The following is an 18,490-nucleotide window of genomic DNA, read 5'->3' on the forward strand; positions in this document are numbered from 1 at the left end:
AATTAAATAAGACCTAATTCATACATTTTAGTACATAGTACATAGTACACAGCTCTGTGAAATACTTGATTCTGATTGGTCAATCACGCATTCCAGCAGTATGTTATTTCCAGATAACAACCGCTCATCCGGGGTTCTACAAGTTATCTTGACCGGTACTAATTCTATGCTTATTGTCGAGTTATCTGGGAATTTTACATCAGTATTTGCTTCTAACTCGACAAAAGCATCAGCCATTCACAGGGGACACAGGGAACAACTCCAAATCACTTTTCAGCTCTTGTATTTGGTAATTTTGTCAAGTCAGACAGTAATTTTACAATTTGGCTCAATGATTCGATAAGGTTGATAACCTTAAAGAAAAAAAAAAAAAACAAAGAAAAGAATACATAATTACTTAAGATTATATTCTTAAATGTGAAAAATGCAATGCAAATACAGACTTTTCCACATACAACTGTCTCTAAATTTGTTAATTTACATGTATGAGCTTACTTTCATATTTATTAAACATAACATTATCATTCTGCATGAACTATTTAAGTAAACCAGTGGTATAGGTCACTATTTCAAATTTTCTGAATACACAAGGTTGCAGTTTTTTATAAACACATAATAAACTGCATCACGCACTTAAATAATAACCACAGCATCAAATATCTAGCTAATCTTCTCTATATTGTGCATTATAATAGTCAAATAGCACAGATTTAAGTGACAATCAGTCCTTCATATAATCAAAAATAGATATTTTCATACCATCAGTGTCCCTGAGATGACCGATCTCTGATGCGTTTCCCGTCTTGTTTTACTCACGGCAGTCTTTTAAATGTTCTGCATTCATCAATGCACATGCAGAAGTTGCATGTGCCTTTAATCCGCGTCGTAAGCTCACTGCGGCGATCGCATTTTCTGCTTTCTCTGCACTCTAATTCCGCGTGCGCGCGTGCATGCATCTGCCATGTGAGTTTCACTTTCTTCCGCCTTCACTCGTCATTATCCGCCGCTCGTCGTCACTTTCCGCTACTCCGTCAGTAGATTTGAATTTAGCTCCTCCGTTTTGCTGATTTTCTTTGACAGTGCAGAAATCTCAGACACAAATTTGCTTTTTTAGCTTCACACTTATCACTGGTGCCACCTTGTGGCTGTTTAATACTTAAACAGCCATGTTTATATAATTTAATACTTTATAGTTTATATATTATAGTTTAATACTTGAACAGCCATGGCTACAATTGAAGACTTCAAGGCGGGTTTCCTTTATAAAGTTTTAAATATGGATATTTTTCTTACACAAACGCATCGATTTGAATCAGAAGGCTCTATTAACCCATCGGAGCCGCGTGGAGGACGTTATTTGACGGACAGCTGCAAAAAAACAGCTACAACTACTGCTGGGATTAACGTTAGCCTGGACGTTTTAAATATAGTGATTGCTCCAACAGTGGACCTTTTTTCACCAAGCTGCTTGTCAATTTCCCCATAGCCAATATATATATATATATATATATATATATATATATATATATATATATATATATATATATATATATATATATATATATATATATATATATAATTTGAAAGACAACTGTTTATTCCGCCCCTCGAATTGAACCCTGCCAATGGTGTGTTCACAGACCCAACATCATGATGTGGGTCTGGCTTGTCAGACTAGAGAAGACCCGAAATGATCAGAAAATCAAGAGCTGTGAGAGAAAGTCTTTAGTCTTCATTCTCACTTTTGTCTAGGAGAAACGATTGAGACATTAAAATCATATTGTGTGCTTTTTGCCCTTGCAAAACTCTCAACTAAGACAAGTGAGAGGGCTATATAGTGCATGGATTTAAAGTTTGGCTATGATGACAGAACACGTCACTGAAATGAATGGCACAGTAACAGGGATATTTATAAAGTTGTATTCTGGGCACACACTTCTCTGGCTGTGCTGGATGAGCAGAGGCTGGGGGAAATAGGGAAGGCCCCAAGCTTTTATCAATCCATGGAAGAGACAGAAGAGATCTCTGCCAAACCTTTCAGCCCTGCCATCAAGCTTGATTCACACATGCTCACGACACAATCTCCTGCAGCCTGTTATCAAAGCAAATTCCTCTTGTATGAATGAACATCCTGTAAACACACATGTGCACACACACGTGTGTACACAAAACACACACACACACAAACACACACACACACACACACACACACACACACACACACACACACACACACACACACACGCTTATGTTTTTTATTTATTTTTCAGAAAAACAGATGGACACAGGCACGTGTGCAAGAGCACCCATGCACAAAACAGAGATGGAGAAAAATCTACAAATAGCATCAGCATCAGTGTAACTAAAGTGCACATGCCTTACAGCCCCAAACACTCTGACCTACAAGCATGACTCAGACATGCACATTTTGTTATATAAGCATGTAGTGTTTAATCACCAGACCAGCCAAGTCTGATGGCAGGGCTGCAGGGGAGCAATGCCTATAAAAATAGAGGAAGTAGTCAGAAAATAATGATATATGAGAAAAAAAAGGATGATGTCATGGCAGAAGATATAAAGGGATGTGATGGAGTGATTCAGTGAACAGAAAAAGGGCAAGTAAAATACTTTATATGTGCATATAGGAAGAAAATGCCAGTTGTGGAAAAAAAACCCAGATTTTCTTGTTGTGTATGCTGCATATTCTTTAAAGTCAGGTATTTTTTCCGTATTCAGAATTTTTAGAAAAGGTAAAGTCATGTGCATTACATATTACATGTTCAGTCTATATGCGTTGTGATGTTTCTTTACAAAGAAACATCGAAGTGAACTGGGATTGTTTTTACACATTGTCTTTGTCATTTTTATGTGAAAAGCACAAAAGAAAACCTGGACCCAGTTTATATTTGGTGGACCCAGTTTATATATGTATTACTATGTACTAACATTTAATCATTTGATACAATACACGTCAGCCGATATATTGCGCCGATATTTTTTAATGTATTCCAACGGCCGATATCCGTGTTTAGTAGCGCCAATTTAAAGTCAGGGATGCCCGCGGACAACCCCATGTTATCAGTGTGGTGGAATGAGCTGCTGCCGCATGTGCTGCCCCAAGCCAAAACGTTTGGAAGATTTAACAGCAGTCATGGGAGATAAAGATAAGGCTTAAATTCTAAGTCACATGGCCATATATTTACTGTATATTACCAATAAACTATGAAGTGTTGCTTCACTTAGTGAAAGAAAAAATGAATAGCATAGAACTAAATTTCACTCTGTGCGTGGGGTGGAGAAGGTGGCAGCTATCACAAACACTGCAGTGTGACTGAGGGACACGTTACTTTGCCCTGCAGACAGCACCATGCTTGGAGACACATAGCTGTCCTGGAGCAGCCCAGAACAGTGTATGACATTTGTTTGGAAGCATGGTTTGATGCAGGCCCGATTTCAAGGGGGTGCTAGAGGGTGCTAAGTACCCTCAAATACAAGCAAAAGCACCCTCAGTTGATACTGTAATAATATACAGGCGAAACAGATGGGGAGGTTTGCACATTTGTTCACGCTTTGGAAAGCGCCAAATACATCTATTTACAACATGTTTTTGCAGCGGTTTTGCAGCAGAATCTCACCCCTTAAAAATGGCATTTTTTATTCAGTGGTGAGTTAATGCAGGCCCGTGAAACTCGAGGCTATACCGTCTATAAAATCCATTGAATAAAACTATTGATTTTCATGCTGCTAAGAGGACCAAAGGCCAACTGCAAGCTGCAAAGTTTCGGAAGTGACATCTAAATATAAATGCTTTACTCTCTCTGCACAAGCCAGACATTTCCTTGTGAGACCCAAAATAGAGGTTTACACATTAATTTACATTATTAGTTAGTATAATATGTTATTAAGGAATTAATACATTATGGGCCCTATTTTAACGATCTGAAACGCAAGTGTCAAAGCGCGAAGCGGAAGTAACTTTGTGGGCGGGTCTCGGCGCTGTTGCTATTTTCCCGGCGGGATAAACGCGCAACGCGCCACTGACTTTAGACAAGATTTTTTCTGGTCAGAGGCACAACTGTTTAACGGAACAGCAAAATAGCACCAGGGATTGTTTGCGCCGGAACACGCCTCCTTTTTTGCGCTGAACCGCCCAGGGAGCGCAAGTTCATTCACTAGTTTAGCGACGTGCTTCTGTGGAGGGAAAAGCGCGCTTTGCGCGGGTGCAAAATAGGAATGACACATGCGTCGGTGTACAAAGTCAATTGCGCTGGGTGCAAGATAGGGCCCTCTGACACATTTAACTAATAACTTTTTAATAATTACTTAATCTATTAATCATGTAGAATCTTCATTAGTTGCTGATGCAGTAATCATTAATACATGGGTTAGTTCACCATTAGTAATACATTAACTCATGATTATCTGTGCATTAATTAAGCATGAATTAATGCATATTAGTGCACCCGTATTGTAAAGTGTTACCATAATGAGTAACAGCTGCGCGCTGCACCGGTCTTGTCTCATGGAGGAGTGTTGGGATCATTAAGGAGGAGTGACGATAGTGAAGGACCAGAACCAGGCCTGAATTTTATGTTGTGGTTTTGTTTACGTTTTGTTAAGCGTTTGCGCGGCAGTCGTCCGTGAGCCTTTACTTTCAGTTTGTGTTTGATTATTTGATTAAAATTGTTAAATGTTCGCCGGTTCCTGCCTCCTTCCTTCCCTGAAATAAGAACTGTGTTACTCCGTTCTGTGCCCTGGCGCGGTTCGTTTGGTCGGCCTTGGCCCGCTTGGAAGAGGTGTGCCAGAGCACAGAACAGATTAACCTTATTGATTAACATAATTTATAGTTTGCGAGTAAAGCTGTAAATTCCTTGATCAAAGACAGCTGCCTTCATAATAATCTTCTGATACGTGCAGTGCAGTCAAGAGAAAATCACTGTGCAGCATAAATGATAAATCTATTAGGCAGTCTATTAGTGAAACTGCTTTTCTTTTGGTCTTCTTCAAAACAAAAAAAAATTGCATCATGAATGACACAAGCATGCTCCGGCCCGGTACGTTAAGTGCAAATGTGAGTGCAGGCCAGCGGGGGAGTAGGGAGGGGGGGCACATTCATGAAAGAAATGTTATAGAGGAAGCGGAGTGTTGCAAAGCGTGGTCAACCGCGAAGAAGAGCACCTGCCACAACGGCTTGAGTAAACAATACAGGATCTGCCGGCTCCTGTAGAAAACCAAACGTGTCACCAATTACACAAGCAGCAGGCAACCAGTGGTGGAATGTAACGAAGTACAAATACTTCGTTACTTTACTTAGGTACATTTTTCACGTATCTGTACTTTACTTAAGTAGAATCAATAGTGCATACTTTTTACTTTTACATTTTGCAGCAAATATTTTACTTTCTACTCCACTACATTCCTACAACGTTCCGTTACATTTTCGTTACATTTTCTGATCAGTTTCAGGGCTCGAGATTAAGGTTTGTTCGGATAATTAATGGATAATAACAGGCTAATGTGTGAACTGACGGTTGCGCTGTTGACAATTGTGCAGCCTCTCGTGAAGAAATGGAAACAAACCAATGCCTCTCATACAGAGAAACACAGTAACATACTGCAGTAAATATTCAAAATGTGAAGGTTTTTATATTTTATAACATATAATATAGTTAAAAAAACATCACATGACAAGACCAAGAGTGCTGTTTTCCTGAATACCATCACGACTGAAAATGTGACAGATTTCATGACAGTTCCATAAACAATTAATTAAAATTAGTCACTTACAATTTAGATGCAATATAAACTGCTTTTGCTCTGTTACAGCAGCGAAAATATTTCCAAGATCAGATCATTTTCCACATCAGAACCACAACGCATCTCACAGCATTGTGTGAATGATTCAGCGTTTGAATGAATCGGTTGAATCAAAGATTCAGTGACCTGTTTCGTAAACGACTGCCTCATTCATGAACGAATCAGCTGTTTGAACGAACCGACTCAATGACCACTCATTAAGACCTGCCGCCACCTACTGGTAGTTTAGTTTCATGTTTAAATATTTTTTCCAACGTTTCTTATTTGTATTAAAAATATATATTTAAAACAATCATAACATTATTTAATGCAGTTGTAATTTTTCAGTGTAAATTATTTAATTTAACAACCATATAGCGTTATTCTAATTTAATTTATTGATCAAATTTAAGAATATAAAAGGAAAGCTGAAGCATATCCTATATTTAAGATTAATCCTCATAAATATGAAGATTTAAATACATTAAAGCTGATGAAAATGTTACTTCTGAATATTGATATTTAACTCTGCAGATCACCCTTAGCCTAGAAATATTGACGCACAGCAAATCTAATCTGCCCGCGAGTGTCGTCTAGCAACTCTCAATACCCTTCTGAGCTGTAAATGCCAAACTCCGGTCGGGCCAATCACATCGTGTATAGAGTCGGTGGGCAGGGCTTAACATAATGACGGCAGAGTTGCGCTTGCGTGCTTCTAGCTTTCTTTTACTGTCTATGGCTTCTAGTCAACTCAGAATCTCGCGAACGGCGGTCTTTCAAATCAGCTTTGACTGCAACTCTGGAAGACTTGGAGTTAAGCTTTTCTCTGAGAAAAGAACAAAGAACGGCACTGAAGTCATTCTTAAGAAGGGAAGATGTGTTTGGAGTTTTGCCGACCGGATGCGGTGAAAGTTTAAATTTCAACTAGCTCTGCTTCACCTTGGTTGCTCTGGTTGGTTGTAGCGCTATCCTATCGCGTGCAGAGGTAGTTTGAAAGACAACCGTTTATCCCGCCCCTCGAATTGAGCCCTGTAAATGGTGTGTTTCCAGACCAAACATCTTGATGTGGGTCTGGCTTGTCAAGTTAGATCACCCTGATATTGTGAGTCGGAATGTAAACTGGGCAACAGATGATACGCACAATAAGCCTACATTAACCCAAAACTAACTTAATTAAAACAGATATTATACTTTTTTTTAATTATTAGAATATAGACATTAAGACAATAAATTGTTATACAAGTACTTTTACTTTTAATATTTAAAGTACATTTAAAATCAAGTACTTTTTTACTTTTACATAAGAAGGGTTGTTGTTGTAGTACTTCTACTTTTACTAAAGTAAATATGGCTCTGGTTATTTGTACTTTTCTTCCACCACAGCAGGCAACCAACCAATCAGAGTTGAGGGGAGAAAGCTTAGTGTGTCTCCATCTATCTGCGCCTGGGGGCCGGGGAGCCCTGCAGATCAAAACGAGCTGGGTGGCAAATGTGACAGGGTTTGGATAAGGAGAGCAAGTGAGAGGTGGGTAGAACCACAAAACCACGTCTGTCTCAACCATGAAAGGCCGGGGAAGCTTGAAGTGATCTTGCTTGATTGCTTCAGCTCAAGACGCCTATGGGTCCACTGGCAGGGAAGACGATTACTGTGGGCTCCCCAAATTGTGGCTGGTGGGGGGTGAACTGGGTCACTCCTCCTACCGGCTAACTCCATCCTGAACTCCAAGAAGTGCTCTCTGGGTTGAGAGGGGAAGGAGGTTAGAATATTCCCTAACTCTCCTTGGCATAAACTGCTTGAGAGCTGCTGACTAGGACTTGGTGGATCGAATCTTGTCAACCACTGTGTTGAATGCCTCCCTGAACGACCCAAACTGAGAGACAGGGGTGTCCAAAAGGAAGAGCCTCTCCTTATCACGTATTTCTAAAGTTGAGCCACAGATGTTTTGCAGCCACCGTACACCCACCATAGAACGTCCTATAGCATGCACAGTATGTTTGCTGGCTCTTTAAGCCAAATCTGTAGCTTTTTGAATGTCCTTGACAGTCACCGCCCTCGTCTTTCTCCTTCAAAACATCCGTCTGGTAGGCTTGAAGAATTGCCATAGAATGAAGGGTCATGTCTGCTTGACCAGTTGCCATGTAGGACTTTCCAGTAAGGCCAAAGACCTGCAGGGTTTAGTGTGAAGGAGGGGGCAAGATGTCCAAGAAGAAGCTGAAGATGTCTTCGACCGTTGGGATGGTGGAATAGCCCTGCTCTACAGGACCAACAAGGTTGGTGAAGTAAGCGGCTGCTGCATTAGTCAAGTAGCATGTAAAAGCACCACAATAAGCTCAAAGCTGGCTGCAGAAAGCTGCACTTCCTGGCCACTAGGTGAGAAAGCGTTGTCAACTAAAGCAGGCCCAAAATCCTCAGAGTCAGAATCTGCAGTGTAAACACCATCTCTGAAGGAAACTGTCTTGCACGCATACTCAGGAGAGGGAGGGAGAGAAAGGGCGAGGCCCGTCTGCTCACTCTCCATTTCCTCGAGCTCTAGATCCAAACCTCAGGTCCCAGATCCAGTCGAGTCCTCAGTGGCTTCGAGAGTCTGACAGGGGACTGACAGTCTGACTCCTTCTTAAAGGAATGGTAAAACACAATATTTTGAAGGCTTGATTGTGTTTGCGAGGTACACTGTAACGTGTTCATGCTTTGTTTAAAAAAATGCATTATTTTTCATATATTTTACCTTTATTCTATACTTATCTTTCCCTCCTTGTAAAAAAGGTCTGATCGTTTCCGTGTTCTAAGAAGCCGGTCCCTCAAAAATATGCAATGGGACTGGTTAGCTGGCCCAGTGCGTTGTGATTCGTGCATGTGTTTGCACGAATGTGTTTGTTTATCGGTAAGTTATCACAGGCTGTGGGCGGGGCGGGGTGGCACCATTATATGTTTTCAACACTGACAGGAAATCGGAGCCTGCTGGATTTACAATATAAGATCATCTTCACTTCACCTGATATACTGTATGTCATGTGACATTACGTAAGGGAACAGGGTCGAAAATGGTTGTGTTAGTTGTATTATGTATAATGTTATTATGCTGTGGGCATCCACATCACCATAAAATGTTTACAATGATAGAGCCTGCTGAATTTAGAACACAAAATCATCCACTTCTCCTGATATAGGGTGAATTCAAGGTGATTAGGACACTTTTTGGCATTGAGATGACTTCGGAAAAGTGTCCCAATCACCCTGAATTCAACATTATGTGAGGGAACAGGGTAGAAAATGATCATGTTAGTTGATCGGTAAAGTTATCATGGGCTGTGGGCGTCCGCGCCGCCGTTATATGTTTACAACACTGATGGAGATGGGGCCTGCTGGATTTACAACCTAGGATCATCCACTTCTCCTGATATATGTGACATTTTTATGATTGTGTAATGTAATTTGAAGTATATGAAACCCAAAATAATCATTAAAAAGACAATGAGCTCAGTCAGTCTATTACTCACTCAGTCTCTCACTCATTGTGGCTCAGCGCCAGTCAACGCGCTAAAGCAGATTTACATTTTTTAATTTGGCAGTTAATCACTGAACGTTCTAATCACATATATGTGATTGTACGCTCCAGGGACCAGCATAGAATATGATTGTATGTGTCAAAGGGTTAACAAACTGGTTTGCAGAGCCAATCAGTGTTTTAATTTGTTTACTTCCTTGATAAAACCTACAATTAACAATACAAACTATTACAGGAAAACACATAAACAAAAAATAAATCATACTTACTAGGGGTGACCCCGAATAGTTGAAAATTCAACGCATCAATATTCGGAACCGGATTAGACCACCGATCTCACAGTTGAATCTTCGGGGGTGTTATGAAACGAGGATCATAACATTTTGGCAATATAGGAGTGCTCAATATTTTAAAGACGTGGTGCAATGTTGAGCTTCTCATCCGGTGTGCAATCCCTTTAAGGGCACTGAGCTTCGCGTCTGTGTGCGACCCCTTTAAGGGTGCCGAGCTTCGCACCGTACGCAATACAAAGCTCAGTGCCGTGCCTTTAAAATTCGAACATATTGTTTTCAATGAGTGTACACACACCGGCGGCGGCATACGGCGCCTGTCCTCGGCAACTCATAAAGTTGTTTAAAATCCTGGCAAGCCACAGAGCACCATTTCAAGGTTTTATATTCAATTGATATAACATTTCCCTCAATTCATCAAAGTGCATACTGATTTCACCCTGTGCTAGTAGATACACCCATCATGGAGCTCTACTGTCAGAAGTCGATTCAAAATTGAGCTTGCGCGCATATAATGTGCGCGTCCGGTGTGAGATATCTGAGAAGCGGTGCTGAGCTTCACGTCTGGTGTGCGACCCCCTTTAGGCACAATCGGCTTAAGTAAACGCACATTTAAAGGGTTATTTTCCTTTCTAGGCAGGTATTTTTTTTTTTAGGTTTATTATCAAATTGTTCTTTTATATATCTGTGTTCTGTATTTTTAAAATGTTTATCCACCACATTACCTTTAATTTAAACCTATAAGAAAACCATTGTCAGTTCGTTTGCCAGTTGGCAGGCAGTTTTGGTCGCTTTATCAAAAGTTGTTGCTGCAGTGTGTAAAGGAAAATAATAATAGTTTTACCCTCCTGCTGACTAGTGTCGTGCCCCTCCCAACCCATTCACACACACACACACAGATGATTTGACTATCAGTCGAACATGGAAAGATTAGACAATTCTGATTTGAATGTGTAAATCCTTAGTCGGGGACACCTCTAATACTTACAGGTTGTGGCGCGTAAACAGCTTCTGTTTTTAAAATTGGAACTGCTCCATCTTTCAGTACAAGCCTTTGTGCTAATCCTGCATTGAACTCAACGATTGTGAGCTTTCCTCCATAAAATGTGCAGCACAGAGAGCAAGATTTGGGTAATAATTATGAGGGACAGAGTTCACATTCTATTTTAACCATTGATCCCTACACTGTAAAAAATTTGTGGTGTTTTTTATTGGTTTAACTTAAAAAAGTAAGTAACCTGGTTGCCTTAAAATTTTGAGTTTATTGAAATTAAAAATTTGAGTTGATACAATGAAGGAAATTAGTTTAATAAATAGAAACTCAAAATATTTTTGTATCTGAACCACATAAAAAATGTGATAAATCATGAAAAAGCACAATTTGGCATGTTTCTCTGCGTCATCAGAAATAACACACACATTATTACCCAATATGCTTACAAAATCTTTTAATAATATTTTAATAAAGGTTGTCGAATCTCAAAAAATGTTCATTGTATTAACTCAGAATTTTAATTTCAATGAACTCAAAATTTTAAGGCAACCAGGTAACTTTTTTTCTAAATAATTTTTTACAGTGTATCTCCCCCGCCAACTGAACAAAGCGGAACAGCATTTCGTCGGCAACTATACTACAACAACTCTTCTCCACAGCAAAAAAAAAATGGCCTTGTCCCTCTTTTTTAATATTCTCGGAGGAGGGGTTTATGTAAATAATGGAGCTTGAGATGTCACCAACCCTGGAGGAAAATGCTGTAGTTCCCTACTGGCCATTTGCTGTAGTCCTTAGAAATTGATTTCTTTAAAAGCAAATATCTCCCTTTGCTTTAAACTTTGAACGCTGTAACTTTGCAGATGTTGTTTATGCTCAAACAGCAACATTACACACTAGCTAAAGTTAGAAAAGTGAAATTGTGTTTTACCACCCCTTTAAGTCAGTATTGTGCAGTTTGGAAAATCAGTCCTTCTTTGAACATGTAGCTGGTCAAATTGCTAATGTCTAAATCTACAGCAGCAGACTGAGACAAACTCCTCTCATGTGGAGTTTGGCCACAGACTTGGCCACACTTTTTGGCAGAGCACACAACTTTAAATATGAAAGCACTAAGCATGACCTTGAGAGTTACGCAACTATTAATTAGAATGACAATCCAGGCAATCTACAGTCTTTAAGCATTAGGTCTTTTCACGTTACCAGCAGTTCTGACCAGAAGGTTTAGACTTAAAGACTATATATATAAATATATATATCGCGGCAGGTTGTTGACCTTCTTCGACAGAAGTAATGGGATTGGGAATACTAGATGAGATTTATCGAATATGAGGTAAAAGTACTATAAATACTGTTCAGTTTCTTGCAGAAACAATTGTTTCATGTCTTAAGACATCAATGTGTCGCCACAGCATTTAATATGGATCCGTATATCTATATGTTTTTTTCTCTCATAGTGGCTCTCATAGAAAACACCCCATTGATATGCCTTATACGAGCAACAGTTGGAGTTAAAAATCTTCATTTGTGTTCTACTGAAGAAACAAACACACCTACATCTTGGATAATGGCTAATGATTTGGGCAGCTATGACAATAATAACTGAAGACTAAGGCCATTTTTATATGTAACTTTTAAGTGTGTTTTTACAAATGAGAATGTAAATCTAAATGTAAAGCTTTGTTCAAACCATGAATCATAATTGCCTGTAATCAAATACGGTAAATAATAAAAAACAAATCTAGAGGGTTTAAAAACTCCATGGGGTGGAAAACATCAAACTAATCAGGCAAATATGGTGACATTTTGCCTGGAGCTTCGATATATTTCTGGACCATACTTTGCCTGAAATGTTCTTTACATTGGTTCTAATTTAATGAACATGCAACACTTGTGATTATCTGTGATGATAAACATACTGTAGAAGAGATCATGAAAGAAAGGCTCCATCAGCCAACAGGACTATGGAAACAGCCTCAGGAACAATCGCCTAACAAGCATCTGGAATTTGTGGTTTTGGCTAAATGTTAATGCAGAATTACTTACCTATAAGCAAAAAACAATAACAACATGACCTGTTTTTCTCCATCTGTTCAAAAGCTCTTTCAGTCATGACATCATGCATTAGCTGCATGCTTCAAGAGCTATTTATAACATTATGGGCCAGCAGCATATGATGTCATAGCAAGAGAGAGCGAATAAAGTTATTCTGAAAAGAATCACCATTAGTTCATAGAAATATATTATTCATGAATAAATAATTATTTGCATAAAGTCTAGACTGCATAACTGTAGAAAAAATGACATTCCAGGAAAACTCATAGCTCACAGCAGTGGAAACGGACTGCAGAGAGCTAATAAGTCATGAATCACTTCCTGTTACAATGTAAATTCCACTCTTGCAAAGGAGTAAGGGAAGTTTCACAGTAGATGTGATGATGAGGGAAGCAACTGCTTGATAAAACATACAGTCTGCATGTGTAGGAGATTTTTAATCTTTGAAAATTATTAAGGATTCCAAAAAACACTTAAAGGAATAGTTCACCCAAAAATGTACTCACCCTCACCCTCAAGCCATAGCCTCTCCACAGCAATACATATAATCACGTCTACTTGACATTCTTCTTTCAGACGAATACAATCAGAGTTATATTAAAAATGTCCTGGCTAATCTAAGCAATATAATGGCAGCCCAACATTTGAAGCTCAAAAAAGTGCATCCATCCATTACAAAAGCACTTAACATGGCTCTGGGGTTAAAGAAGGCCTTCTGAAGTAAATTAATATGTTGGTGTACGAAAAATATCCATATTTAACACATTATAAAGTAAAATATGTAATATGTAATGTAATATATACATGCAATGGCTTAGAGGTGAGTAAATCATAGGGTAATTTTATTTTTTGAGTGGGTAAACTATTCCTTTAACATCAACATCCCCATTCTTGTGTTGATAGAAGAGCACCTGACATGTGACATCTATGCATCTAGACTTTTCTTTATTACTCAATCCATCACACTTATAATGTAAACCATCAAATCACTCTGATTATATGCTCATAAATATTTTTTACAGGAGAACTCAACTTGTCTAGCAGCTTTAGGCATTAGGAAACAATTCTGTGAACATCACACTGTAAGAAAATGGAGAAGCTACTGCCAATTATCTGCAAGGGCATAATTCAAGGTTGTGTGTGTGTGTGTGTGTGTGTGTGTGTGTGTGTGTGTGTGTGTGTGTGTGTGTGTGTGTGTGTGTGTGTGTGTGTGTGTGTGTGTGTGTCTGTCTGTGTCTGTGTGTGTCTGTGTGTGTGTGTGTGTGTGTGTGTGCGCGTGTGTGTGTGTTTAACCCTAAACACAATGCAATGTTTAATTCAAAATGAAATATTTTTTTTCAATACTGAAAATTCCTTTTTTAACCATTTTAACAGTACACCAGGCCTCTTTTACAGACTTTTCTAAGAGTGAGGTTTTGGTCACATATCACCTCTATTTTAAAGCTTTAAAGATTAGTAAAATGTGATTTGCATATATTCTAACACAATACGTTTAGCTTAAGCAAAACCTTTAGATGATTTAAAGGTAGGGTAGGTAAGAATGATCTAAAACACTTTTGTCCAAATTTGTTTAAACTTTCTTTATATGCCAATACATAATTAAAATGTAAGTACTCTGAAAAGAGAGTATAAAAATCGAATGACTCTAGACTTTTTAATATGCAATAAACACCGGCTATATGTTTATTCTTGTCAGTCAGTATGAATTAAATTTGATATATAAGTCGCACCTGACTATAAGTCGCAGGACCAGCCAAACTATGAAAAAAAGTGCGACTTATAGTCCGGATAATACGGTACATGTGATCCTGACATGATGTCACTACATCCACTCCGCTCCTCTCAGGTAAATATTGCGTCTTCCTGGCAGCTGAGCGGTCGGCTCATAGACAGTAAAAGAAATGGACACAGCGACCCCATAGACGTCAACGGTGAAAAGTGAAGTCAATTAGAAGCACTCCCTTCCTGATGGTTGAGAGGACTGTGCAGCATCGGAGATTGACGACATAGATGTGACGTGAGCAACCTGTCTCTGTCTTCTTCTAGTAGTTGTGCGTCGTGAAATCTGAATCACGTTGTTTAAATGTTTTGTCCCGTTGCTTTTTGCTCACTATGGGCGTCTCCCCATTCTTCTCCCTTGACTTTATCAGACTTAATGTCTCCACGTCCCCCCGACTGCCTCATAGACAGTAAAAGATTACCTGCGAGCGTCTCCTCCTGTCTATACGGTAATTTCTCTAGTCGCGTTGGTTATGACGCAATCGTTAACATGTTTTAACAAAAACAGCTTCTACGGGGTAATAGTGTAAGATGCAAGATAATGGAGCCTTTTATACATTGTCGTGTTTCTTTATGAATAAACAATGGACAAATGGGGTCTTTAAATGCATCAGATGTAAAGTTATTCACTGTCAAAATGACGCAAAAATGAATGGGAGTCAATGGGACGCTAGCAGCAGGTGATGGCTTGGTTAGCAATGGGTGGTACGCTTTCTGAGTGCTAGATTACCCCCTTGGGTCAGCTAAGCACGTTCATATATTTTGGGGGCGTGGCTTTGGAAGGAGCCCAGAAGGGAGAAGGTGGAGTGAATGGAAATAATGCTCAAAAAACCTCTCTCCGGCGCAATAACTCCAATCTTTCAAGTATTCATACTCTTGTGTAATCGACGCACCATCCTAAATAAACCCGTCTCTTGTGTGATACCCTGAATTTTTGAATATTCCGATCTAATATGATTTCTGACCTGTAAGGTTGCTAGAATAATAATCATAAATGGTGTGTTAATAGGCCAGAGGAGAACTGGCACCCCGACTGAGTCTGGTTTCTCCCAAGGTTTATTTTTCTCCATCACACCCTGATGGAGTTTTGGTTCCTTGCCACTGTCGCCTTTGGCTTGGCTTGCTCAGTTGGGGACACTACAATTATGATCAAAGTTATTCAACTAAATATACAAATAAAATGTATGAATTAGGTCTTATTTAATTCTATAAACTATAATACAGATCTGCCAACATTGTCACTATATGATAAATTAAAATAAGCTGATAACATCACTGTTTTCTCCTGAACGACTGTACAGCCAAATCTAATTTTGTTGCAATATTATCCTGTTTGACACTGTGAAGCTGCTTTGACACAATCATGATTGTAAAAGTGCTATATAAATAAAGTTGATTAATTGATTGATTGATTGATTGATTGATTGATTGATTGATTGATTGATTGATTGATTAATGAGCTATCCTTAAAACAGTCGTGAGAGGTCTACAGACAGTCAATTTTTATAATTTATATTTTCAGAGTACTTACATTTTAATTATGTATTGATATATAAAGAAAGTTTAAACAAATTTGGAAAAACAGTTTTTTAACCAATTCTTACCTACCCTACCTTTAATGAACTGAATTGATTTCTTTCTATAAAAGTAGTTCCTGAAAAGACCATTACTATCTAGACCACTGATTCTCCTTCTGGCTATTTTAACAATATAAAAGATGTACTGAGTAAGTGACTTAATGTCTAACTATTATATGGCCCCTTGAATAGCTCATGATGGTCCATTTATGTGTTTAACAAAACGGCTCAATTGGCATGGCTTCAGTTACTGGACTATCAGTTGCTTTCATGAGATTAAATTAATAAATAAATAAATAAATAAATAAATAAATAAATAAATAAATAAATAAATAAATAAATAAATAAATAAATAAATAAATAAATAAATAAATAAATAAATTGTACAACTATCACTTTCAACATTCAGATAAGATATGCGCACCCTAAAAATGCATATCATGGTATATTGAGTATGAGTTGTATGAAATACTGTGCCTATATTCCCATAATGCAAAATTCACTGAATCATGTTCAGGCAATTAGCTTATACATACAGCTATTTCACAGAGCATAAATTTCGGGTTCAACATGTGATCTGATTGATGCGGCTCTATTTTCTCATTTGATTTAAGTGTCTCCTACATTTAGGAATAGAAGTCAGCTGGTCTCGTGCTTGAGGATATATTTATAGAGCTCTTAATAAAGCCTCAAGATAACGTGAGCAGGAAGAAGAAACAGAGATAATGTAGTAATTACTTTAAAAACTCTAGCCACACAGGATACTGTATACGCATAATGAAAGTTGAAAATCTTACCTTGATGCGAAGTTGTTTTCTTCATCTTCAATAAATAACTAGTTCAATGACACTATTGTTTTACAATGACTATAGATTTCACGTTTTATTTAACTAAAATTATTTTTGTATTTATTTAATTTATTTTTGTGGGAAAATACACGACGAGTGAGTGCTTGGCGTCCCTTTATCCGTTCACGTGCAGTCCGCGCGCTGCTCTTGTTGTCTGAAGAGCGCCAGCATGTATATTCCACTTGGCAAAGAGCGTGGCGTGATAACACTAGGGCGCGCGCATAGGATCACATCTGCCAGGAGCGCGCTTTATACACATAAGCTGCAAGAGGGATTTGATGGCTATATATATATATATATATATATATATATATATATATATATATATATATATATATATATATATATATATATATATATATATATATATATATATATATATATATATATATATTAAGACTAGCTGTCAATTAAGTCAATTCACTTAAAGAACAAAAGTAAATAAAAGTATAGATAATGCTTTGTAGCATTGGGGAAGGGCCATAGACTGCGGAACATACCAACAGAGGGAGGAGTGGCGGCTGTATATTTCATATCATAGTCTGATTATGGAAAATAATGAACTTTTATCACATATGCTAATTTTATAAGGACCTGCATTATAAGTTAGATGCCAAATATATTTAATATTCTTTTATTTATTTTTATATTATCATTATTATTTTTTGATTAATTCACTTCAAAATTAAAATTTCCTGATATTTGACTCACCCCATCTTATCCAAGAATTTCATGTCTTTGTTTCAGTCGAAAAAAGGAAAAAAAATTGAGGGGAAAATTCCAGGATTTTTCTTCACATAATGGACTTCGATGGCAACCACCGTTGGATGTAAAGCACCAAAGGGCTTGAAATGGCTTCAGAGGGTTCTGCACAATCCCACATGAGGAATAGGCTCTTATAGTGAAAACATCAGCCATATACTTTTTAACCTAAATGCTATACGGATTTTGTAACCACATCGGAAAGGTCACTGTGTAAGCAGAAGTACTCCCCCCATCCCCCAAACCCACCTTCAATCTCAATCAAAATTATCCAAAGACATGAAAATGTCATAGGTCTGTGGAATATGCATAATGCCACTCTGCCCCACTGAGTGGGTATAAACAGCGTTGCATTGCAGTCAAGCATTTATGTTACCTGCTGAGGAGCGAGGCCGACTACTCGACCATACCAGTGGTACAGCGGATGCGGCATGGGGACTTAACGTCTCTGTTCCCTTCCTTCAGGGAACGAGGGTTACATAGGTAAACGAAACGTTCCCTTTCAGTCAGTACACTCCAAGTTACGTCAGTACTGACGAAATGGGGTCCCAATCTAATCACGCCACAGCGGCTGTCTTTTAGCATCCTGGGATGACATGACGAGGGGCCGTCTCAGCTACCAAGGTTCATTGGGAGGCATATCCCACTTGGAGAAATGCAATCACAAGCTGTGTCCCAAAGTGAAGGGTGCGCACTTCGAAGGCCGCATTTGAAGTGCGATTACGTCATAGCGGCACTACGAAGGCTGTCCCAATGTGAAGGCTGCACCCTCTGAAGGCCGCATTTGAAGTGCGATTACGTCACAGCGGCACTACGAAGGCTGTCCCAAAGTGAGAGCTGCACCTTTGAAGGCCACATTTGAAGTGCAATTGCGTCACAGCGGTGC

General features: G+C 38.6%; 1 protein-coding gene across 1 annotated transcript in view; it reads right to left on the bottom strand.

The window, feature by feature from the left end:
* The window catches only part of septin9b (septin 9b), a 127,157-nt gene extending 110,174 nt beyond the window's left edge, over positions 1-16,983 (bottom strand). Inside the window, exon 1 of the mRNA XM_067459504.1 lies at positions 16,792-16,983. Within this exon, the coding sequence (XP_067315605.1) occupies positions 16,792-16,816 (25 nt within the window). The 5' untranslated portion in view covers positions 16,817-16,983. The remainder of the gene's footprint in view (positions 1-16,791) is intronic.
* Positions 16,984-18,490: the final 1,507 nt, after the last annotated feature.

Source organism: Pseudorasbora parva, chromosome 12 (assembly GCF_024679245.1).
Source record: "Pseudorasbora parva isolate DD20220531a chromosome 12, ASM2467924v1, whole genome shotgun sequence".
NCBI lineage: Eukaryota > Metazoa > Chordata > Actinopteri > Cypriniformes > Gobionidae > Pseudorasbora > Pseudorasbora parva.